The sequence below is a fragment of the Pleurodeles waltl genome, chromosome 5, assembly GCF_031143425.1.
Source record: "Pleurodeles waltl isolate 20211129_DDA chromosome 5, aPleWal1.hap1.20221129, whole genome shotgun sequence".
Taxonomy (NCBI): domain Eukaryota; kingdom Metazoa; phylum Chordata; class Amphibia; order Caudata; family Salamandridae; genus Pleurodeles; species Pleurodeles waltl.
Window position 1 is genome coordinate 831,836,835 of NC_090444.1, and position 26,326 is coordinate 831,863,160.

Below are 26,326 nucleotides of genomic sequence, written 5' to 3' on the forward strand. Positions count from 1 at the left end.
TGCCCTCCTTCCTTTGTTCTGTTCGCGGGCTGATCTGCCCGCTGTTTACCCCAGAGACAGACAAATCAGGGGAGTGATTCCCAGCACTGCTTTTCCAGCGGTCGGTTCAGTGGTGTATCAGGCATCACATTCAGGTGCTGCAGCGCTGCACAGTTACCACTACATTCGTAGCTGTATCGCTCCGGGCGCCCAGCATCTCCAGGCGCCACCACAGGGGTAGGTTTCCAGTAGACGGCCTCCAGCACTGCCACTTGCCGATGTCAAAAATTCTTGTGAACCAGATCCGCGAGCACAGCCAGAGAAAGCTGTCACTTGGCGTGCTGTTTCAATGCCTTATGCAGCATCTGCTCCGAGAGTGCTGAGCAGCCGCCATTTTGCCCAGTCATTTCCAACTTCGGAACCGGTTGATTAACTGGCCAAGAACCCCAAAGAGCAGATCATTCAAGGGGCCGCCAGTGCCAACAGTCACTCCAGTGAAGGCTCCGCCGGTGTGGAGTGATCCATGCAGCCCTCAGTCAGGGCTGAGAATTCTCCCTCTAGGATTGAAGCTCCAGACTATGCGTCCAACTCCGTTACAGGCTCGGCCATGGCCCTCCAACAATTCATTTTTAACATTATAAACATTATAAAGAAGGGGTTATTTGCATTTATCTTGAATGTCAAGAAAAGGAAGAAATTCATTGCTACGAATACATGTCCTACATAACTATTACTTTGTGCATCCAGTCATTCTGAAATATTACTCATTTGTTTGTTTTAGCATTAATATTGTTTCAAATAGTCAATAAAATCTAAGATTATTGCGGTCTAAAATGAGGTGTTTAAGGATAGGTTTAGCAAAAGATGTGTTTTATAACTGGGAAAGAGTGACTTAGGAATATGAAAGTATGTTCCAGTTTCTGCCAGATATTGAAATCTTTATTAGACTCATCAAGAAAAGATGTCCATATCCGTTTGAAGATAAAAGTTGAATGATATTTTGTAAAATTGTGAAAATTAACATCTCCTGAAACTTTAGACATTTTCAGCTTATCGAGGGATACACATGAGTACGTCCTTTCTTTCTACTCAACAAAGGCTCTCTCAACACGCTATCAATAGATTTAAAAAATGCTGAATGTTCACAGCAAGCATGGCTAACTAAAAACTGATGATGGGTAACATCATCATCCTAATAGTACCTAACTGCACTTATAAAATAACAGAGGTGATCACTTTTCAGATAACGTACTAATTTTATGTTTAATTGCCTCTAATTTGATATAAATGTTATCTCTGATAGAATTTGAACACAGCCCTCATAGACATTTACTACTTTTAGAATTCGATGTAAAACTAGAATCTTTAAACATATCTGTGAGCCAGTATTTTTTAAGCGTGACAACTGATTTTTCAATATTTAATTTGTGTTCTTATACTGCTGAATACAATAAATTAAAGAATGCAGGAGTAATTATATTAGCAGCATAGACTGTGAACCCGACATTCATATCCCCTTCTTTAAACCCCACAAAACTGGTCGATCTACTTATTTAAAAAAAAAAAGTTACAAGGGACAATGTTTACAGGAAGGTAAATCTCAGTAATTTTTAGGGATCACACAAAGCATAGCCTCGAGAAAAGTACCTTGTGCACCCCTGTGCACTGTTTGCTGAAAGGAAATATTGAAAACGTGATGTTAATTTTGGAACTAAAATCTCGGAGGAATGAGACAAATCAACAGAAAAGCCATCAGTGACGGGGCCTTATTTTTAAGTTACTTAGTAGGAGCTGCATAAATTTCAATAATAGAAGTATTGTTTTCTAAACGACCCAGGGGTCAGCTATTTCATCAGGAAGTTTAGTTATTAATTACATAAATCATCCAGTGTTTCCTCCAATGGAAACTTTTCTGGAGTCTACAAATGACTATATTAATCAGTGAAACAGTCAAAAATTGTGAAGTCTTTAATGTTTGTTAGCATGTTGATCACAAATCACATTTATTTTAGATTTGTGTTTTTACATTTTTAAATAATTTGTTAATAATTTCCCAGCTTTGTTATGCCTGCCACAATATTTTTATTAACTTTCAATAAGGTACCACAAGCACTTTCCATAGATGTTTTGCTAAATTCTACCTTAGCTTGGGTAAGGTTAGCTAAAGTTATTATATGAGTAAAGGAATAATACTTGTTCAAGTTTTCTGGTGAGCTCTAATAAAGAGGAGGACTTGGTAAGGGCTTCCTTTTTCTTTACAGCTACATAGATTATGATAAAACTTCGATCTGTTGCCTTGAATGTTCAAAATAAAATTAAAATCAGAATCATGACATACATTTATATAAAAAAAGGTTTGCAATTCTTTAAATTTCTCCATAGGAAGGTTATCACATAGCAAAGGTTTATTAAATTGCTATCTATTAGAACATGAGTTATCAGGTAATAAATCCAGATCCGTTATAATCGCAGCATGGTCTAAAATATGTAGTGAACCAATGTCATCATTTACCAAAGACATCACAATATTGTGAGTTAGAAAATATGTTCTAACCTTGATCTAGATTGCTGTGCAAGAGAGTAGAACATATATTCCATAAGATTTGCGTTATATGCTCTCTAAGCCTCTACATATCCTCTAAAAAGTATTGATTTTTTAAAAGCTTTTTTTCACTTTGTTAGGTACATGTTCAATCTTAGAACGTCTGTCTTTAAAAGGATCTATCAGTTGATTACAGTCACCACCAACAATAAGGTTTGCATTCAGAAAAGACATTAACTTTATCGGAACACTTTCCCAAAAATTTAATGTCAGCCCCATAAGGATCATAAACATTAAATATAGGTAACGGTGTATTGTTAATCTTGGAGTGTAACACAAAACCCTAAAAGTTTATTTGAGGTAGGGAACTACAGGGAGTGCAGAATTATTAGGCAAATGAGTATTTTGACCACATCATCCTCTTTATGCATGTTGTCTTACTCCAAGCTGTATAGGCTCGAAAGCCTACTACCAATTAAGCATATTAGGTGATGTGCATCTCTGTAATGAGAAGGGGTGTGGTCTAATGACATCAACACCCTATATCAGGTGTGCATAATTATTAGGCAACTTCCTTTCCTTTGGCAAAATGGGTCAAAAGAAGGACTTGACAGGCTCAGAAAAGTCAAAAATAGTGAGATATCTTGCAGAGGGATGCAGCACTCTTAAAATTGCAAAGCTTCTGAAGCGTGATCATCGAACAATCAAGCGTTTCATTCAAAATAGTCAACAGGGTCGCAAGAAGCGTGTGGAAAAACCAAGGCGCAAAATAACTGCCCATGAACTGAGAAAAGTCAAGCGTGCAGCTGCCACAATGCCACTTGCCACCAGTTTGGCCATATTTCAGAGCTGCAACATCACTGGAGTGCCCAAAAGCACAAGGTGTGCAATACTCAGAGACATGGCCAAGGTAAGAAAGGCTGAAAGACGACCACCACTGAACAAGACACACAAGCTGAAACGTCAAGACTGGGCCAACAAATATCTCAAGACTGATTTTTCTAAGGTTTTATGGACTGATGAAATGAGAGTGAGTCTTGATGGGCCAGATGGATGGGACCGTGGCTGGATTGGTAAAGGGCAGAGAGCTCCAGTCCGACTCAGACGCCAGCAAGGTGGAGGTGGAGTACTGGTTTGGGCTGGTATCATCAAAGATGAGCTTGTGGGGCCTTTTCGGGTTGAGGATGGAGTCAAGCTCAACTCCCAGTCCTACTGCCAGTTCCTGGAAGACACCTTCTTCAAGCAGTGGTACAGGAAGAAGTCTGCATCCTTCAAGAAAAACATGATTTTCATGCAGGACAATGCTCCATCACACGCGTCCAAGTACTCCACAGCGTGGCTGGCAAGAAAGGGTATAAAAGAAGGAAATCTAATGACATGGCCTCCTTGTTCATCTGATCTGAACCCCATTGAGAACCTGTGGTCCATCATCAAATGTGAGATTTACAAGGAGGGAAAACAGTACACCTCTCTGAACAGTGTCTGGGAGGCTGTGGTTGCTGCTGCACGCAATGTTGATGGTGAACAGATCAAAACACTGACAGAATCCATGGATGGCAGGCTTTTGAGTGTCCTTGCAAAGAAAGGTGGCTATATTGGTCACTGATTTGTTTTTGTTTTGTTTTTGAATGTCAGAAATGTATATTTGTGAATGTTGAGATGTTATATTGGTTTCACTGGTAATGATAAATAATTGAAATGGGTATATATTTTTTTTTGTTAAGTTGCCTAATAATTATGCACAGTGATAGTCACCTGCACACACAGATATCCCCCTAACATAGCTAAAACTAAAAACAAACTAAAAACTACTTCCAAAAATATTCAGTTTTGATATTAATGAGTTTTTTGGGTTCATTGAGAACATGGTTGTTGTTCAATAATAAAATTAATCCTCAAAAATACAACTTGCCTAATAATTCTGCACTCCCTGTAGAGGTGTAGGCCCTCGATGCTGAGCCAGCCTCCAACACAATTTTTTCACAAAATAATTGTAACAACTATTCCCTTGATCTTAGAGAATCTGTCCCAGTGCTTCATAAATGCATGGTGGATGGTTAATAATAGCTCTGATGCAACATAGCGTATCTTGCTCTAGTTTTAAGTTTTGTTCTATGTTTTATGTTAGGTGTTCATTTTGTTAAATGTTTCAGGTCTTTGATTCTGTTTCCAGTCTTATGTAGAGCACTTTGATACTCTTGGGTCACGTTCGCGCTTTATAAGATACCCTAAATAAAACAAAATAAATACATTATATGCCAGACTTAAAACCAAAGCACATAGTTGGCCAATGTATTCCCTCATCAGAACAATTATTTCCTTAAGACTCTTATTATCATAATGTATCATATCACATTCTCCAGCATAACTGTTGTACTGACTAGTGGCTGTCTAATTACATCCCTGACTGAGGAACTCCTTACTGCCCCATTCTTTCCAAAATGGCTATACCTGTTAGTACAGATTATTTCAGGGTTAATATGTTCCACAGATGGTTGGCTCTCACATCTGACATCTTGTCCTGGTGCAACTTCAACATTGGTGAATTAGGCCGTGAACTATGTCACCTGTATCCTGACAAGCCTTCGAATCTTGTTCTGTAGTGGGGGGGGGGGGGGGGGGGGGGGGTTCCATCTTGTCAGGATGTTACAGAATTATTTTCTCTTAAAAATTGTCTTCAACCTCCAGACTTGAATCCAAGCACTTAGATCATTTTCCCTTTTTTAAGTTTAGTTTCCACTTCTTTGATAAGATTATCAATTTAATCCATTGTGCAGTTCTCTGCTGCATGTCGTACATGTTTTTTATTACTATTTACTGCCTCCTGTGGACTTCCCCTTGCTTCCTTTTTTCCCCCTTACCTCACAGTCGAGAATTACAAGTACTCAGCAAGACTACCCCTTCCAAAAAGTTTGCTTTTCAACATCTGATTATAGATAGCCATTTGAGATTAGTCACTTATAAACCTCTTTAACTCCTGTAAATGGATGGTGAGTTCTAGTTTTATGTGGCATGAGCTTTTGCTTCTATAAATCTATGCAGTCCTAATTTGTACAACCTTTGGCTATGGAGCCCTCTTTTAGTTGTCCACTAGTTTACAATGACAAGTTGTGATGAAGAAACAAAAAGGGAGGCAACTGCAGTTATAATGCGAAGACAAGATTAAAAAAAATAATAATAATAATAATTCACAAGGGCACACCACCTCATTCACCTTTTCAAAAGAAGAGGTCTCAGCTGTCCGCAGCTCCTTGTCACAAGAGTGCCCAAATGTAAAAGATTAGAGGAGTGGCCCTGCCTCTTCCTGGCTAAGACAGGGTAAGACAGGACCACTCTTGGTCCAGGCATGTTGCTTGGCGCGTCCTGCGCCCACGGGTCTCCTTATGCTTAAGAACACAATGGTGTGTTGATGCCCCTCTTCCTGGGCTCAGTACTGAATGCTAGGGGATGGACTCCCCCATCCTCAGCAGCAGTGAAATTGAAAGCTGGATGCAAGATAGATAGCCTGCTCAGTCTCCAACTGCTTCCACATCACATGAGCCTACACCTTCCACTAAGCCTTGGTGAGTCTGACTCTTTTATCAAATGACAAGCAGTTACAGGACAAGCATGGTCACACTGTACCTCAGTTGGGTTTGGGGTCCTTACTATCGTTTCTTATTTAGATGAGGAAAACACTACCTACTGAAAAGGTAAGGGAAGCATATGTGTTAGTTTCTGGTTTAGTCTGGGGTTTTTATTCATTGTAAGAAATACTTGGCATGAATGAACATTATTCTTGTTTTAGTTTCTGATTTAGTCTGGGTTTTTTGTTCACTATAAAAAATACTTTGCATGAAGGAACATTATTCTTGCTTTATTTACTAACAGTAAGGAACACTGCTGGCTGGCACTAAAAACATTGTGGTTATGAGACATTTCGGTCAGGGATGGTAATGCTCAATTTGTTTACAGGTTCAAGGCATAACACTTCAGGTATTTTGACCCATTAGATATGGACCAATTTACCCTAATTTCATTTTATTATAATCCGATATATTACGTAGGTTGTTGCGGCTTTTATTTAATTGTAGGCTGAATTTGATTCTTATCAGATGGGTACCAATACATTTTCACTAGATCCTGGCCAATTTTCGAAACAAACTTTCTTTCTCAAATCTGCAAGCAATTGATATATGATCTCAGCACTACCTTTAAACTCCACTCTTTGTTGGCAAACACTTTCTCAGTGGGAAACAAGTTTTCTCAGTTACCTCCCCCAGCAAAGTTTGATTGGTTCTAACAGTATTGGAAATCCAAACTTTTTAATTTTAGGAATATTTCATCAAACTGTGAGTATTTTTTTACCAGAGCCCTAAAAAGAAAATATAAACAAAAGTTAATATTTAGATGATTGATCTTTTTTTTACGTCTTTCATAGACATTCTTAAGTAGTTCATTTATTCCTTTGTTCTATATGGATCTGCCTGGAAATCTTTTAGTGTACTGCTAACCTTATGTAAAAAAGTATCCTATATAATAAAAACTACATACAAACATTCAGAGATGGGTTCTGGTCAGCCCTTCTAACCCACTGGTCTCTTCAGATGACACTCACATTTTGCTTCCACCCACCATGGCATAGAGCATTGGGCTGAGGACTATGCTACTTCAGTCATTATATCACTTGCTCTGAGGCATAGCATTTTGCTTGATCGAATATACACATTTGCCTAAAAAGAACTGGTGGGCAAATACCATTACTTTTTAAAATGTTTTTTCCTTTCCACTTTCTTCAGTTTTTTATTTCTTAATCATTCTTGTGTGCTTAAACTATGTCTTTTGGGTAGAGTAATTCAAAACAAATAGTATCTTTTTTGTCCAAATAAGAATAATATTTTCCAGTTGTGTACGTTAAAAGAGAAAAGAGTTCCTGCACGTATTCTCAGTGCACGCGCCTGCTAGAAAGCACCCATGCTGTTCTATTAAATTATTATATGAGATGGTTAAAATGTGTATCTAAAGTTTTTATTGGAAGCCTTTGGCTGCCACGTTTAGGCTGTGACATGTTTTCTTTGGTTCTTGTTTTATTTTTGTGGCAGATTCTTGCAATACAACACATAAGCATAATGTCAGCTTGCCAAGGCAAGAACTGTTGGATTTGCTAGTGTTGTTTTGGTTTCAGAGGCAACACTGAAGATCTCCCCTTAAATGGGCATTTCATGAATGCTAGATAAAATAGCAAGTGGACTCATTGACAACGTTTATAAACTGTGCACTACACCAGTGCTCTCTGGAAGTGGTCTTATAAATCCACCTTGACAAACAGAGAAGTCTTAAACTTATACCTGAAGAATATGAATGAGATAGAGAGCCTAATGTCCACTGGTAGGGAGAACCAGATCAGCAAGCTTTGTGTTTAAGCAAACCTGTTGATTTTAGATGACTTTTGTAGGTGATACACAATATTTAAACAGAGAGTTTGATGAGACACTAAGGCCCTCATTATGACTGTGGCGGTCTGAAGAGCGACAGGGCCACAGTGGCAGTCTCACCGCCGATATGCCGCCGGTGAAGACAGCCACATTATGAGTGTGGCGGGTTGGCCTCTGCCAGTCTGCCACATCCCCACCTGTACTGCCAGGGCGGTTGGACAGCCAGACCGGAGATTAGAATCTCCGACCCGGTGGTCCAATGAAGCCGCCAGCGGTATCAAGAGTCAGCTTTCCACCAGGGTTTCTGCGGCGGTTGCACGCCTCGAAAACCCTGACGAAAAGGCTACTGGTGACAGGAAATTTCCTTCCTGTCACCGGCAGACAACTCCCCCACCCCCACTGCAATCCCAACACCCTCCACACCCCTCTTCCATACCAGAATCCCCCAACCTCCCCTTCCAGAACAGCACCCCTCCCCTCCGCATGCACACACACCCACACGCACCCCACATACACTCATTCAACAACACTGACATACACACATTCACTCACACACATTCACACACACGCATCTATACACGCATTCACACACACATTCCAACACGCTCTCACTTCTACAATCATACACGCATTCAAACACACATACACACACAGATACCCACTTCAATGCACACATGCAGACAACACCCACTCACACACGCACACACAACAGCTACCACCTTCCCACCCCCGTCAGACGATCAACTTACCTCGTCCGGTGAAGAGGTCATCCGGCAGGGAAGGGAAACAGGCACTTCCACCACCCACAGCGCCCCGCCAACAGGACACTGCCAGGCCGTATTACAGGTCGTAATACGACTGGTGGAGTCCTTTTGGCGGGGCCGGTGGTCGAACCGTCCATGTGCCTCCGACCACCAGCATGACTCCTGGAGGATTTCCGCCCAAATTGTGGCCGAAATCCTTCAGTACCTGTAATATGGTGGTCAGAAGACCACCAGCACTGGTGGTCTTCTGGAGCCCGTGGCTTCAGTGGTCTGCTGAAAATACCGCCAAACTCATAATGAGGGACACAGTTACTTTAGTGCTCTTCAGGTATAGAAGATAGACCTCTTTTCCCATGTCTGCAGAATTCTGTAAACTTTGGAAACAAATCGAAAGAGTTTGGAGCAAACTATAGTGAACTGTTACTGTAATCCAAACAAAAACGACTGCTTCCCCCACCACAACACCCCAGTTACCTTTAGTGGTAAGAAGAATGTGTTTGAATTTGTTGACCTGGAATATCAATGAGGCATATAATACCACCCTTTGATTCTTAACTTTCCCTTCTAGTTCGAAATGTAGGCCAAAGTTGTTGGATGCTTTAAACCGGGAAACAGAAAACCTATGCATGGTGCCTATGATTATAATCTCTTTTTTGAGTGATTCAACTGGAGATAGTTCAAATTCATCCAGCCTAAAAGCTCCATAGATCTACATTAAAGATCTGTAGATATCTGAATGTTTTCTTCATAGGATTGGACAGACAATTAGTAATTCTTAAATCAAACAGAAAGAGAATGCTAGGATCTCTGCCTGACTCCACAGTCAATGGTAATGATATCTGATAGGATGGTATCTGGTCTGACTTATTGTGATCTTTTTCCTCAAAATATTGGAACCATTTAACTATGTGTTTTGGGGCTCTTAACATGGTGTGCAGATGATCCAAGAAGGTGTGTTGATCACCTCTATCAAAAGCTGTAAACAAGTTCAAGGTAAGAAACTGAGAGTATGTGCCTTCTTCAACAAAATTAAGCATATTGAAACAAAAGCCAAGTAAACTGGTTCTGTTCCTTGTCATGATCTAATATGAGCCTGAATGGGGACCATGGTAGAGTGAAAGTCCAATAAATGATGTAGTTGTTAGAACACTGCCTTTTCTTGTATCTGTGCAAGAACTGGCAGAATGTGTAATTAGCTAAAAACTGTCCAGGGCGAAAAATAAACTATAAGTTTTATTAATAATTTCTGGATGCCAGTCATGAACTTAGGGAGATGCAGCATGTGACTGCTGGATGGATAACTTGATAAAATGGTCTATTATGTGTGAAAAAGGGTTGAGTGCTGTTTGGGCCGCTATGGATGTGCACTGTCCCTCAGAATACACAGATTTTAAGTTAATCAGAAAATTGGTTTTGTGTGGGCACATCTGTGATAAAGGAATATATGTTAGATGCAGCTAGATGTTTTACGAGATGCAAGTCTCTTCAATGAAGATGGTATGCTCATGTTACTTCACTTAGGGCCAGATGTACAAAGCATTTTCCTGGTCGCAAACAGACTAATTCACAGAATTGGGCAGTTGGCAACAGAAAAAATGCTTTTTCGAATGTACAATATGCAATTCCGATAACTTGTTACCAAATAGCATTTTACATTTACCATTTGGTATTTGGAAAGGCCATGTTCAGGGGGTCGGTATGTTATGTATTACTGCTTTGTGACTGAATTCCGGTTGCAAAAGAGTAACACATTAATACAGTTTAAAACTAGTCGTAACACATTTGCAAAGGGGGAAGGGTTTAAGGAAAACAGGCTGCATTTAATAAATTTGCTTTATTGAAAAGCAGTCACAAACATGGTGGTCTGTTGACCTCAGCAGTTCACCATCCCTGTGATGGCTGCGATTCCTAATGGGTCCTACCTCATTAGTGTGCATGAGGTAGGTTTATTTGCTACCCACTAGGAATCACTAATGAGACACAAAATAATTTCATACATTAGGAATACTGTATTCATAAGTGTGATTTGGAGGGAATAGCAATTAGGAAATCGGTATTCCTAATGTTAGTACATCTGACCCTTTGTTTGTAAGAACTTGGGTTGTAAGTGGATTGTGAGGTGGTATTTTATCCTCTTACCCAAATCTTGGTCTCTCTTGCAGCGTTTGCCAGCTGTAGTGAATATGTTGTATTCATGGATGACGGCTTTAGCCTGAATTAAATTGAAACTTCCACATCCGGTCACATTTACCTCACTTTGTTGATGCTGTCATTGAGGCAAAGTAAACAAGATGACTGCAATGAATAAAGGTTTAAAAATCATATCTTTGGGTGTTTATTTCTCTTTTTTTAATCTTTCCCTGTGACATATTCAGTTGTACTTAACTGAGTTGCATGAAATAAGTGATATTTCCAATTAGTATTTCAAATCTTAAACAAGCATTACTGCATATACCCTATGTTGTACATAACTGATTTTTATTTGTAACCATATTGTGTACTTAGATATTGATCTGTTACTTACTGTTCCCTGACCTTCTGTAAGTACATTCTAGTTACCACCACTCCTTTTTTTGCCCTAGGACAATGTTTTAGACTTCATTATTAGATGTATAGACATGTGAACATCTAGAGTGTTCTTCAGATTTAAAAAGATTGATTCATTGAGATTTGTGGCTGTTTTATTTTATCACACTGACCTTTGAAAGCTAATGAAACTTTTTCATTGTATAAGAAAGGGTCTTTGTAGAGCTTTCCATTCTTCCCACAATTGTTTAAAGCAATAACAACACTTTACCAAGTTATTCAAGTGGTGCTTTGGCCTGCTATCTATCATTGCTGAAATTGAAAGAGAAGCTTGACCTATCTAATTTTTGCTGCTGTAATTGAAGTAAATAAATTATTGTAGTCTTCAAAATATCTCATTGGTCTCTGTAAAACTCCTGTCTTTTACATTCTTCTACTCATATGCACAATTACTGTTATCCCAGGAAGAGGTCACTCAGTGCAGCCAAGACTTTAAAAAAATGACCAACTGTTTTAGACACAGGACCTAAAAAGAGATGGAGCAAGTATGTGTCTGCAACGGAGTCATACCAACTTAACAGAGAAAATGAATAATAGATACCAGTACATTCATTTTGGGATAAAATCTGGGTAGCTGAAAATAGATTTTGCATTCAGCCGCACAGATAGAAGGAGGAAAAAAATAAAGGAAATGAAGGAATTTCACATTCCCAGGGTTACATGGCATTCTAAATCTGAGAATCTTTCAAAATCCATGGATGTTGCATGGGAATAACAAGCGCAACCCAGGGCAGAGTGGTGTAACTCAGTGACTTGCACTGTGTAGAGCTAGGTCTTCTGATTCATAAGGCCACTCAAAGCCACGCAAATTGGCTTTTCACGGTTTCATGAATCTGACATTGAACCTTGTCTCATTATGTACCTCTTTGCATATGTACGCTCTTGTACATATGCCCCTTAACGCTTGCAATGCTTAATTCAACTGCAGGATGGCAGAGCTTCTTTGCTGGTGGTGAGAGTGGCTCAGAAAAACCTTAAAATGGCTGAGTGCAATGTTAGGTACTGCATTTCCTGTTTTTGTGTCATTTTCTTTGGTAAATCATTGTTTTCTGGCTCGAGTGCAGAGTCTCTGCCCCAACTGTGTAAACTCCACACACAGGGAAGAGACTCCGCAGCCGGGCCGGAACCCAACAATATTATACAGGAAATGACAAAGAGGAAATAAATAGCAGGAAGTTCATCACAAGACGCAGCTGGCAGTAATTTTACAGTCATTCAGAGCCATCCACATGTGTAAGCCAGATCTTCTGCCATCTGCTGCTTTGTATACCGAACCTGTCCCAAAATCATAGAAGAGGGACTTGATGACAAGGCACTCCCTTTCAGCAAAACTGAATTTAGCATCTTAGCTGAGGGGGGTGCTTGCTAACTACCCTCAGCTTTATGGGGACCCAGAGGAACAGCCGAGTATTGCAGCACGCAACAGATTGCGGGAAGACATTGCAGCGGGTCAATACCATCGACAGATCCGAATGTGTAGGAAGTGCTGGGAGGACCTGCAACGCTGAGCAAGGATAAAAAACTAGAACCTAAAGGGTCTGTCCTCACAGCCCACACATGTGTAGGTCCTGACTCATCCCACCAGAGGGTCCTGAGAACAATCTAGCCAACTCTCCATGCTGGTAAGCACATGAACTGCTTTACGTGTGTGGTAGCATGATGTGAGTGGTGGAAGAGATGTTACATATTCTTTTGTCAGCTTTTCGACCATATCTGCCAAACTGTTACAGTACTTATAAGGTCTATGTCTACTTAGAGCAATTGTAATGCTGGGAATTGTAGTGTAGTAAACACAACTAGGGCGAATGTCCCTTATACTTGCATTTTAATGAATACATGCACTTACAATAGCATGACCAGTCAACAAATGACCTTATAACTGTTGTATCCAATGGTGAAGGAATGGCTTGAACAATGTCTAGTGTTGGTATGTGAGATCTTTAGGTGTTGGATGCTGTATCATGCAAGCTTTTTGTGTGTATTTGTTTTTTGGTATAATATCATATTTTTGTATAATGAAGTAAAGGCTGACTTTGTGATACTTGTCTCACTCAAAACGATACAAACATATCAAAGAAGGATGACATACACACACCTCCTCTGGAGTGGCACGTATGTCATTTCTAATATCTAGGTTGAAGTCCAAACTATGCACATGTGGTTACCAGTATACAACATTGACAAAGCTGTCTTGATATGCTAAATGAGGCACTTGCCATGTACACTGTCTGATGTTCTCAAGGGCTATTTCAATATTTTGAATCACATGTATGTACAAAGACTTTATTCGACTTTCAACAAGTCATAAAAGTAACAATATTTTACATTTTAATATACAATATACAATAAATAAATACAATAAATAGGCTAAAATCTTAATGATTTACAATAATAAAGGTCTAAAATAGTTCAAGTTATGTTGCTACCCCCATGCGCTTTCTTGTGCTTAGTACGGAGCATAAAAAATTGGCCAAGGTTCCACACATCTCTATGGATGATAGAACCTGGAGGCTAGCGTACGCAGTACGACACTGAGGGAGGTTGATTAGCCTTAAGAGAGGGGCTACTAGGCGCTTTCTTTGCTTGGCGTACAATTTGCAAAATAAAACCACGTGGATTGTGGTTTGTAGTGCCTTTGCGTCACAGGGGCAGGCCTTCAAGGTGGTGCTCCAATCATTCATGGTTGGGAAGGTTACTAGTCGATGGAATGTATCCAGCCTCAGTCTGGTGAGCACAAAACGGTGGCGGGGGTTTGTCACGTTCATCAGGTAAGGCTGGATAGCCTCCGTTGACAAGATTATTTGATTATTAGGAGACTGTGGGCTTTTTTGATTCAACCTCCCATCGTAAATCTTCTAAATATTTTAATGCCAAAGCGCTCAGGTCTTTCCTAGAGATTGTTTCCAGGAGAGCTGGATTTGTGTAATAAGCTTTATTGCCCATGTTTAAAAAAAAAGTCATAATGTATTTTAGCCAAGGCACCCTTGTTGCGTATATAGATTCCATACAGTCGGTCAAAATGGCCTTATTTAGTTCAGTATATTCAGAGGTCCAAATTTTGTGCCATAACAGTAAGGGTTGAATCTTTATCAAATCAATAATGAAAGGGGTTCCCAGTTCTGAATGAATTATGTATGATGATGTACCTTTTGGAACCATCAATAAATATTTTAAAAAGTCTTTTTCAACCGTCTGTACCAGGTTACAATCGGAATGTCCCCAGATACCGGACCCGTACATGGCTGCTGGGATGCACTTTGCTTTGTAAATTTTTATCATGTTTGGCGGGGTAATCCCCCCTATTCTTTTAGAAAAAAACCTTAAGGCCATCGTTGTTTTTATGAGCTGGGCTTTTTTTGACTTCCTACAATTGGCCCAAGAGCCCTGATTGTCAAACATTAAGCCCAGATAGGAAAAGGAACGCGCAGTTTCTACTCTCCCCTCCGCGGTTGTAATGTTATAGGATTTGCCGCGTTTCCCACCACAGTTCATAATGAATGTTTTTGAGTGATTGACAGTAAGACCCAGTTGTGACATAAATGTGATACAAGTAGTTAATAATTTTTGTAAGGCTAACGGGGTCCTGGCCATTAAAATTGCATCATCTGCGTAAAGTAGGACCGGGACAGCGCGCTTGCCTATTTGGGGTAGATCGTTGCAGTTAGTAGCCAACACATTTTCTAGGTTGTTTATATACATCGAGAATAGGAATGGGGCGAGAACGCAACCCTGGCGCACACCTCTAAATATGCCAAAAGGGCGAGTACTCTCCCCCTTTAGGCCGTACCTCACTCTTGCTCTGCACCCTGAATACATATCTCGTATAAACTGGATTATAGCTGGTTCTACCCCCAAGCTGGTTAAAATGTCCCATAACCTGTCGTGTAGTACACAGTCAAATGCTGATGATAGGTCTATAAAAGCCAGGTGCAAATTGCCTTCTTTGATCCTTATATATTTTCCTATAATAATACTTAGATTCAGGCTTTGTTCCACTGTCCCAATGCCTTTCCGAAATCCATATTGGACAGGGGATAAAACTCTATTTTCTTCTGCCCATGTTTGCAATCTATTCAAGATAATTCTCCCTGCTAGTTTAGCTGTTGAGTCCAGCAGAGAGATGGGTCTATAACAGGCTGGGTTAAGACGGTCACCTTTTTTATATATAGGAATTATATTAGAATCTCGCCAAGATGGTAGGGGACCTTGTATGCAAATGGCCCTTGGTGACTGCGTTAGTACAGGGCCCCATAGATGGATGTTGGCCTTGTATATATCTATCAGAACGCCATCGGGGCCCGGAGCTTTTCCTGATTTGCTTAGAGATATGGCTTCCTCTACCTCCTCAAGGCTAAATTGTGGGGTTATTAACGGGCGTGTGCCTTCCTGTAGGGCTTGATCATATACGGATAGTGTAGGGTTCTCTACGCTGACTCGCGCATATGTTTTGGAAAAGTGTGCGATCCAGTCTTCTTCGGAGATCGCTATTTCCATTCTGGGGGGGTCTCTATCCCCAAGCATAGGTGAGTTAATTGTTTTCCAAAAAAGAATATTATCTTTTGTGCGGCTAGCTGTATGAAGAGTTTCCCACAAGGTTCTTTTTAGGGACAATTTCCTTCCCTTCATTGCTGCTTTATATTCTTGTCTACACTTTCGTATCTCAGTTAAAGATCTTTTTGGGGCTTTTAAAGCTTTTTTCAGTTTCCTATGTGCTTGTGAGCAATTATGATCAAACCAACCAGTGGCCCTTTTTTTTCCCTGGTTACCCCTTCTGGTGGTTAGGGCTTTCTTGATAGATTGCATGATCAATATAAAGGCGTTCAAACGTCGCCCTGGGTCTATGTTCTCACTTAAACAGTCTGCGAAAGCGTGCTTGCAGTTAATTAGTAACTGTTTGAGGAGGAAGTCGGGGTCAGTCTGTGACCATTTCAGGATGAATCCGTTACGCAGCGTTAACTCAGTGTCATCTAACAGGGTGGGCCTGTCATCTCTATCAGCTGTTGTGGGAGTTACTAGGAGGTTGAGGCTCTGGGGGTAGTGATCGCTAATTGCGATGTCGTGCAGGGTATATTTCTTGAGGTAGTGTGAGAAATGGGTTGACATTAAGACATAATCAATCACAGTATTTGCACCCCTTCCGTTGTATGTTGGATTAAACTTTGATTCAGCAGTGTGTAATTCATTTGCAAAGGATAAATTATGGGTTTGTGCCAGTAAGTTCAATGCATCTCCTTGGGTGTTGTGTGCAAAATGGAGACTTAAGCCAACGCCCTCAGAATCCCAGCCACAAACCTTATCTGAGGTTTCTTTACAGGGGTGGACGTTGAAGTCTCCTCCCCAGATCATGAAGATCTCCCGGCTGTTATTAGTACTTGTTATTTTTTTAAGATCATTACCCATCTCCATTAGAATATTGGCAAACTCTCCTGGGGTTGCATTATTATAAAAGTTAATGAGGACTAGGTGAGTCTTATGATCCAAGTTGCCCTCTATCATTTGATAGTATAGACTCGTGAATTTCATCTCTAAGTTTTGTAATCGTAGCTTGTTAGAGATGTATGTGCATAGACCCCCTTTTGATCTGCCGTGACTAGACGGGGCAGCTGGTGAGTGAAATGTTTTATAACCATTAATGTGAAGGGGGCTCGTCGTCCACGTCTCTTGGAGACATATGCATGAATATTTTTCTATAAAGTTCACCCAAGCCTCATTGCCTAGTTTATTATTTAAACCTGCAATGTTCCAGAATAGTGAAGCATTCTCTGCTTTCTGTTTGGAGATACCTTGCTGGTCCGCTGGTGTACCGGAAGGTCTTATGTCATCTGATGACTGGGGTGAAATTCTGTGGACACTGTTTTGGGTTAGGTAAATATGAGGCCTGTTTGCTATGGAATCTGTTGTATGAGATGTATGTCCTTTGTTTGAGGCCCGCCCTGATTTGTGTTCTATCTGGTATTGTTCATCTGGAACTGTCTGATTCTTATTGAGTCAATCAGTGTCTTCTAGGGCCGTGAGGGTATGAAATTTGTTGCGCCCTGTTGGGAAATCTGGTGTGTTAGAGAGTACTCTTACTGATTGTGGGCCTATGGGGTTACGTCCCTCTGGGCTTTCGTAAAAAAAACCTAAGGGTAGTAGTGAGATACCTTGTGAGGTAATCTGTTTGGCTCCTAGATTGTGGATGATTTTGTCCACTAAATTTGGTGACCTGAATGAAAGTACCACACAGTCACCTTCCAGCACTTTCCTGCTGCTACCTATCCACTTAATTCTCCTGACCATTTTTAAGTTTTCAAAGAGAGGCCCCGACATTCCTGAGCCCAGACGGACACCTATCCAATTGAGGGCCTTATTTCTCAGAGCTATCCATGATTCTGTCTGTTGGTCATTTAGGGATGGAACGTTGGCCAAAATTACTACATATGGAGTAGCCTCTGGAGGGAGATGTAATAGATCACTTGGGCGATAACGTGTATTTGGGGATTCAAATCTACTTTGTATATTCCTCCCTGGGTTTACATGAGGGTAAGAGGTCATTGTCCTCAATGTGCTATTGTCTGTTCTCTTAGTTAGTCTAGGTTTTGAAACTGCTTGATCAAGCAAGGAAAGTTGAGCTGTAGCAGTAGGGAATACAGGCCTGAGAGTTGGATGCGAATTAGATACTTGTGCCTGCGTTGATATCTTTCGCAGGGGGTCTATGTTCGGGTGTGTATCTTTTGCCCTATTTTGCGGGAGAGATTGGGTATTGTTTCCCTGAGCTAGGATCGGAGATGGAGTATTAGGATCCTTTAGTACGTAATGTGTATCTGTTTGTTGAATGGTCTCTATTAGTCCTAGTCCTGCCTCAAGTTTATTCTCCATTCCCTTTAATCGCTCCAGCATGGAGTCAAGGGTGAGTTCTATGGATGATTTCAGAGTGTTTACTAGCTCATTAAGGTTTATAAGGAGTGATCTAGTCGTATCTCCTACATTATTTGTAGGTTTCTTCCTAACTGATTTCTTAGGTAGCTTTGTGGCTGGGGTGAATGTTGTACCTGTCGCTGAGGGTTTCATAGGGTTCTTATCCTCCAAGCCCACCTCTGGTTTCCTTGGTCGTTTGGCCACGGGAGAAGTATCGTCCAAGGAGGAGATTAAATTAGAGGTGTCTTTAATACATCCGTTAATGTATCTTGGTTCTATGTGCTCGTCGCCTTGTTTGCTCTGCGGGGGGTTGTTAGTTGGTTCTACGGAAACTAATGATTCAAGGGAATGGTCTTTAGACCCCATCATTTTCTCTTCCACAGTGGCGATTTGCTTTTCTATCATGCCCATCGCCCCTGAGATATATTTTAATATGGATGTGCTATCTTTTAAGTTTGTTGTGTTATGTGTTTTGGAGTGCTTCCTTTTACCCATGTTTTATGGTTACGGGAGACCCTTCCTAAATAATAAGAGGGGGGAGAAGAGGGGTGGGTTAACCCTCCTTCGGTAGCTCCACTTGTAGGGCGAGAATGTATCTGAGCTGCTTAAATCAGACTAGGCTTCTTTCTGGCTCTTTCCCTATCGGCTTGGCTTGCTAGATAAGGAGGCAGTGGGCCCTGGGGGACAAAAAAACAAATATTTGAAGAGGGAGGGCCCAGCCCAGCCTCTTCCTGTCGATGACGGGCGAAGGACGGGCCCGCCCTTGGCCCGGGCTTCGCCCGGGCGCTGCGGGCGCGCTGTGTAGCAGATGAGGGCCTCTCGCCCAATCAGCAGCTGAGGCTGCAGTCCTGGGAAAGTTTAAAGGACTCTTGCCCCTTCGTGAAATGTGTGCCCGTCCCGCCGCTGCGGGCGCGCTGTGTAGCAGATGAGGTCCTCTCGCCCAATCAGCAGCTGAGGCTGCAGTCCCGGGAAAGTTTAAAGGGCTCCTGCCCCTTCGTGAAATGTGTGCGCGTCCCGCCGCTGCGGGCGCGCTGTGTAGCAGATGAGGGCCTCTCGCCCAATCAGCAGCTGAGGCTGCAGTCCCGGGAAAGTTTAAAGGGCTCCTGCCCCTTCGTGAAATGTGTGCGCGTCCCGCGGCTGCGGGCGCGCTGTGTAGCAGATGAGGGCCTCTCGCCCAATCAGCAGCTGAGGCTGCAGTCCCGGGAAAGTTTAAAGGGCTCCTGCCCCTTCGTGAAATGTGTGCGCGTCCCGCGGCTGCGGGCGCGCTGTGTAGCAGATGAGGGCCTCTCGCCCAATCAGCAGCTGAGGCTGCAGTCCCGGGAAAGTTTAAAGGGCTCATGCATATTTGACAAGGCCTTGATTGTACATGTACAGGAAACATCCTAAATAACATGGCCTAAGCTACGCAGATGTTTGCAACGCAAGTGGAACAACACTTGCCTTAACCATGACTGCCTTGTTCCCTGCCTTAACCACGCATGTGCCTAAACTACCCACATTCTTGGTTAAGGCAGAGAGTGGTCTGTTGGTGCGGTAGGGCGGAGAGAAGAGGAGGAAGGATCAGGAGAGGATGCGGGGACGTAAGTGAGGATGGGACAGGGGTTGGGGATAGTTTTTAGGGGTGGGGTGGATTTAGGGCTTAAGGTGGGTGGGGATCCAGGTAGTTTCGTTGTTAGAGGTGGGGGAAAGTTTTAGGGCTCAGGATGGGTTGCTGGGGGCAGGGTAGTTTTTTTTTTTTAAAGGGGCCAGGGTTTTAGGGGGGTCGGGGTCATTTATTTTTTTATTATTTACGGGGTCAGGGTTTTAGGGGTTGTAGTGCTCAGGGCAGGAAAGAGCTGGGGTCATGTTTTGGTGGGGGGTCTGGAGGGGGTAGTTTTAGGCCTCAGGGTGGATAGGGTCTGGGGCCAGGTTTGGGGGCAGGGGCGTTAGTAGGGGTGGAGGCTGCTTTTAGACCTCAGGGCGGGTGTCGGGTGTCAGGGTAGTTCGTTTTTAGGGGTGGGGAGGCTTAACAGCTTCGGGGTAGGTTTTTTTTTTGTAAACAGGGGCCAGAGTTTTGGGTGGGGGGGTTTTAGGGGTGGGGAAGTTTTAGGCCTCAGGGCGGGTGGGGGGGTCAGCATAGCTTTTTAGGTTAAGAGGGGGGGTTGTATAACAAACATGCATGCTGTTTCCGCAAATTCCTTTACTGAGCATTCTTTTACAACTAAAATATTTGTAAAAGCATGCATCGTAAAGACGCAGTCGTGGTTCTGACTGCGTTGTTAAGGCATGCGTTGTTCCGCCATGGGTGGTTGTGTCACACAACATACATCTACACTCTATTTTGCAGATATGTAGTGTTTCAGTATGCTACATAACAGATGACATTTGATAGTAAGTATAAGATTGTTGAGACTGCACATTACAGGATACTCCCCAATCGACTTTTAGGTGTGGATATATCCAACCAGACTGTCTCCCATCTCCACTATAAACCTTTACATTGGAATCAATCAAAGGCATTTGTATAGCGCACTGCTCACCCGGAGGGTCTCAAGGCGCTGGGGGGGGGGGAAACGCTACTGCTCGAACAGCCAGGTCTTGAGTTGCTTCCTGAAGGCGAGATGGTCTTGCGTTGTCCGGAGGTGGATGGGGAGGGAGTTCCATGTCTTGGCTGCCAGGTAGGAGAAGGATCTTCCTCCGGCGGTGGCTCTGCGGATGCGGGGGACGGTGGCGAGAGCGAGGCTGGCGGAGCGGAGCTGGCGGGTGGGCTTGTGGAAGGTCAGGCGGCTGTTGAGGAACTTGGGGCCCAGGTCGTGGAGGGCCTTGTGTGCGTGGGTGAGGAGTCGGAACGTGATTCTTTTGTTGACGGGGAGCCAGTGCAGGTCTCTCAGGTGTTCGGAGATGTGGCTGTGTCGGGGGATGTCCAGGATGAGTCGTGCTGAGGCGTTCTGGATCCGTTGGAGTTTCTTCTGGAGTTTGGCGGCGGTGCCGGCGTAGAGGGCGTTCCCGTAGTCCAGCCGACTGGTGACGAGGGCCTGGGTGACCGTCTTCCTGGTCTCGGTGGGGATCCACCGGAAGATCTTTCGAAGCATGCGCAGGGTGTTGAAGCATGAAGATGAGACGGCGTTGACTTGTCTGGTCATCGAGAGGGAGGAGTCCAGGATGAAGCCTAGGTTGCGAGCGTGGTCCGTTGGCTTGGGGGTGGCTCCCAGGGCGGGGGGCCACCAGGAGTCGTCCCAGGCGGATGGTGATGATCCCAGGATGAGGACCTCCGTCTTGTCTGAGTTCAGTTTAAGGCGGCTGTTCTTCATCCATTCGGCGACGTCTTTCATCCCTTCGTGTAGGCTGGCTCTGGCGGCGTCCGGGTCGCTGGTGAGGGAGAGGATCAGCTGGGTGTCGTCGGCGTAGGTGATGATCTTGAGGTTGTGTTGACGTGCGATGGTTGCGAGGGGGCTCATATAGACGTTGAAGAGGGTGGGGCTGAGCGATGACCCTTGTGGAACTCCGCAGATGACTTCGGTGGCCGCTGACCGGAACGGGGGGAGGCGGACTCTCTGGGTTCTTCCGGCGAGGAATGAGGCGATCCACTCCAGGGCCTTCCCCTGGATGCCGGTGTTGTTCAGGCGCTGTACCAGGGTGCGGTGGCAGACAGTGTCGAACGCTGCGGAGAGGTTCAGGAGGATGAGGGCCGCAGTTTCCCCATTGTCCATTAGGGATCTGATGTCGTCTGTGGCTGCGATGAGGGCGGTCTCCGTGCTGTGGTTGGCTCGGAAGCCGGATTGCGAGTGGTCGAGGGATCCGTTGGTCTCGAGGAAGGCAGCTAGCTGTCTGTTGACGGTCTTCTCGATGACTTTGGCAGGAAACGGGAGGAGCGAGATGGGGCGGAAGAGAACTATGTTTCAACTCCCAGAAACTCACATCATAACAATTCTGAAGGTGAGGGTTAGTTAATACTGATGAGGATACAGAGCAAACTTGAGACACATGTTATTGTGTGTGTAATTTCTGTACATTACAGTGATGATACACATACATTTGGGTTCCAAAAACATTATATTGTCTTGTGAGATCAAAGGGCTACAAAGTCAGCACTTGCTTAATGTTATTGTGAGCTTCTTTATTAATTTTACACCAGCTACATAATTGTTTACCTTCTATTTCATTGGTCCCGGTTGGCCAAGGGACATCCACCAAGGTCCACATGGAGGAGTTTGGAACCTCAGCTCATCGATGGCTATGACTTACTGATACCATCAGCGAGGAGGAGGTAGATGACGACCAAGGCAGGGGTACTGCACCAACCCTGACCGAACCTACACCACCAAAACCATCAGTCTGGGTTAAGACTGTGGACGGGGGAAGGGGGGACCTTGAGAGGGAAATCACCAGCCAGAGTGAGGGGGGGAGGGGAGTGATTGTGGTTCTCCCCCTGACCCAGAAGAACTGGATTTTGAAGTGGTGTCCCCAGGGCAGGCCACCGTAACATCTGTGGCTGCCACTGACCCCTCTCTAACTCCTGGGTCCCCCATTCCATCTGGGCCTCCAGCCGCAAACCCTGCCACTACTCTCCCTCCATGCCCAGAAGAGCTGAGGGAGGTTTTCACCCATACACCCCACTTCCTGTTCTACCCAAACCCCTCCATGTACTGTCATTCCTGGGGCCACATCCACAGGCGTGGTGCCGGCATCTGAGGTTGAGGGAATGTATCCTCTTGAATCTTACAGGGGATCCAAGATTAACTCTGTAAGTTCTAAGAGGCACAATCACGAGCTATGGCTCACCTCAGTGCCTCCCTCACTTCCTTGGATGCAGCCATATTGTCTGCGTAGGCCAACCTCCTCCCCCAACTCCCAAAACCACTGTAGTTGTGTCTCCCAGATCGTCTTCCCCCTGTGTTTCCCCTCCAACTCCTCATGTTGCCCGCTCCCATGGGGTGTTTGGTCCTGCAAAGGAGCAGGGGATTTGAACATTATTGTCAAGGCCAATGAAGATGGCCAGTGACTGCTTTTAACCCCTTGTAGATAGACTGGTTACCCTAATATTTCTTTGTGTTTTATATTTATTTTCCCTACCCTCCTCCAAGTCCCCTTGCCCAATCTGATTTAAGATTCTATTTTATTTCCTTTCTCCTTTTCCATTGAATAGTATTTTATTACTTTGATTTCTATCTCAGATAATATTAAAAAAATCTACATCTCTGTGTTGTGTTTCATTATATGCTGTATTCAAACTATTGAAGTTACATCAATAGGTGTTTAGCTATGGTTTCAACATGATACCTTGGTACACAGATGGTTCTACAAATATATGTCTTACACATATTTATCAACACGTATATGGGCTTCAAACGGAGCGACCAGTTGACCATCATCAAATATTACTCATCTCAACTGAAATGTGAAAGATATCTTTTTATTTACAAAGTATGGTGAAAACATATATTACACTGATCATGGGGGATCTCTCTTGCAATTTCGCAATAGGGTGCTAAGAATCTCTGTGAATAAGTGTGTTTATTGTGTCGGTGCTGATGTGGATGGGTATGGTGCATCTGCGTGTACAGGTGGTGGAGGTGTATGTATAGTGGGTGAGGGTGGTAGTACAGGTGGTGAAGGTGCTTGTACAGGTGGTGAGGGTGTCTGTACAGGTGGTATAGGTGCCTGTACAGGGGCTGAGGGTGTTTGCACAAGTGGTCAAGGTGCCTGTATAGGGAGTGAGGGTGGCTGTACAAGTGGTGGAGGTGCCTGTACAGGAGGTGAGGGTGCTCGTACCAGTAGTGGGAGGTGCCTGTATAGGTTTTGGGGGTCCCTGTACAGGGGATAAGGGGCCTGTATAGTTGGTGGGGTTTCTGGTACAGGGGGTGTGGGTGCCTGTACAGGTGGGGGGAAGTGCCTGTACAGGTGGTGGAGAAGCCTGTAGAGGCAGTGAGAGTGCCTGTACAGTTGGTGGGTGTGCCTTTACAGGGGGTGAGGGTGTCTGTACAGGTGGGGGATGTGACTGGGTGGAGCATTTGTGGGCATTGGGGGGTGTCTGTGCAGGTTGTAGTACAGGTGGGTGGGTGGGGTGTGGTTCTGGTAGGTGTGTGGAGTCCCTTACATGCACTGAACATGAAGAAAGACTTTGGAACAGTTTCAACGTGCCCTCCATCATCTTCATGGTCAGGGCATGGTGTCTTCCACTCTCTTCCTGATAGATAGCTAAGAGATTGTTTTGCTTCCTTGATGTGTCTTGGCTAGCTTTCTCAATGCTGTCCAAGACAGTCTGTCTGTCAGCATCTGAGGGATTTGACGTATTTCCCACAGTGAGTCTGACATGTCTGGCTGTGTATCACCTATGGCACAAATGTCCTGGCTCACATCAGCCTGCTGTTGGAAAAACTCATCCTCCGACACGCCACCAAGACCATCTGCCAGCCCCCTCTGCATGGGACGAACTCTGTTCCGACTGTCAGGTCTACCAGCACGGGGAGGGGTGGCACATGGCAGGCTGTGAGGAGGATATTGGTGCCTAAGGGATACCTGCTCCTCACCAGGGGTGTCAGATCCCTCAGACACTTGAGAGAAGGCCTGGGAGGCAGTGTCATGGGAGGAGAGTGTAGGGAAACCAAAACATCTAGCTTGGATGTGAACGCTTTGAGGAAGTGATGGTTGTGTGGGGAAGGTGAATGCTGTGGCTGGTTGGCTGACTACTGGGAATGGGCAAATTGGGAGGTACAGTATTGGCCAGACCTGGCATTGGCTTTGGCCTTGTGCCCAGTGTCCCAACAAGAGACTCCTGAGACTTCTCCTCCTCGACAAGTACCAGATCTTCCTCCTCTACTTCCTCCTCCTCCTCCTTTTCTATTGCAGGGCTGGCCACAGACATAGTTGTTTGGGGGATGATTGTGTTCTCTCCCCAGATTTTCCAGTGCCCTCCACTGATGGATGGTTTAGCTTCCTTAAGCGACTCATCATCCTCAGCACCTGAAATACAGAGGTTGCAACAGGTATAAGTATTTGCCTTAGTATATAATGTGCTACAATACAAGGGCTGGGTAAAACAATCTTTGCATCGATCTGATGTTCCACATGCGACCTTGTTTGTGTAAAGTTACACGGGACAGCTCACACTGAGGTGTTCAGTGCAGATGTGCAATGCAAAATCAAACTCACCAGCTCCATCCATAGATCTGTGTGGCCTTGAGATACCCTCTGATGTTAGCTGCTGAACTTGGATCCTTGAGAGTGTTGAAGAAGATGTGGTCCTCAATCCAGCACCTTGAGGTAGACATGACACCAAAATTAATGTGCTCACATTTTTTATATGTATTCATCAAAGTATAACACAGACATTTCTGATTATGTTGGTAAAATATTACACACCAACTTCAAATGTTATAGAAAAAAGTGGCAAAGTCTGCTAATGTCTTTTCACAAGGAGTTGGATTATGGGCACAATTTGAGACTCACTATATGGCACACTTTCCTGATGGACGGACAGTAGTGAGCATGACTGCTGCAGCAAGGGTGTCTCCCAAACCCCTGGATGATGATGTGTAAATCACAGAGGAGGTCCTGACAGCAGTTGTAATGTGGCATACATATCCATATTTCAATACAATGGAAGATGATAATAATTTTACAATTAAATGTCATAGGTGTAGACTAGTGAATACTCTAAGTACAGCCCAGGGACCACAAGCAGCCGTCCCAATCTTTACATGCGGCCATCCTGGTCAACAGCAGCACTGGTGTGCTGTTAACTCAACATAGCACTGACATTGAAAATATGTGACATACACTAGGAAACCTGTATGTGAAGGTAAATTTAGGTTAAAGTGCAGAAGTAACTAGGGTGTCCTGTGTCGCCTATGTGCAAATGTATGGATAAGTATCTACAATATTCTAACAGGGAAATTCATTGACATGCAATCTGTTTCACCTTAGTAAATTAGATTATATCGATGCATTGCAGAGTGTTTTTAAAAGTGCTAGTTTTCTGAGATGAATTTGGTAATATTCACTGTTCAACTTACCCCACCACGACAACATTGCCAATAGTGAAGTAAGAGGTTAATCAGTCGTAATATGCACTCTTTGGGTGGCCTGTGTTCCTATTAAACCTAAACAATGTCACTGTTTTTTTATGTCCAACACTGGCGAAGGTTTTGTACAGCAAACATTCT

At 43.5% G+C, this 26,326-nt stretch overlaps 1 protein-coding gene across 3 annotated transcripts in view; it reads left to right on the forward strand.

The window, feature by feature from the left end:
- AKAP7 (A-kinase anchoring protein 7) overlaps nt 1-26,326 on the forward strand; it is a 1,205,386-nt gene that overhangs the window by 1,089,243 nt on the left and 89,817 nt on the right. Inside the window, exon 8 of one of the 3 annotated variants that reach the window (XM_069234876.1) lies at nt 10,862-10,967. The exons of the other annotated variants lie outside the window; for them this stretch is intronic. Coding sequence (XP_069090977.1) covers nt 10,862-10,920 — 59 coding nt within the window. The 3' untranslated portion in view covers nt 10,921-10,967. Of the gene's footprint in view, nt 1-10,861; nt 10,968-26,326 lie in introns of those variants that run through there. 3 annotated transcript variants of the gene reach the window in all.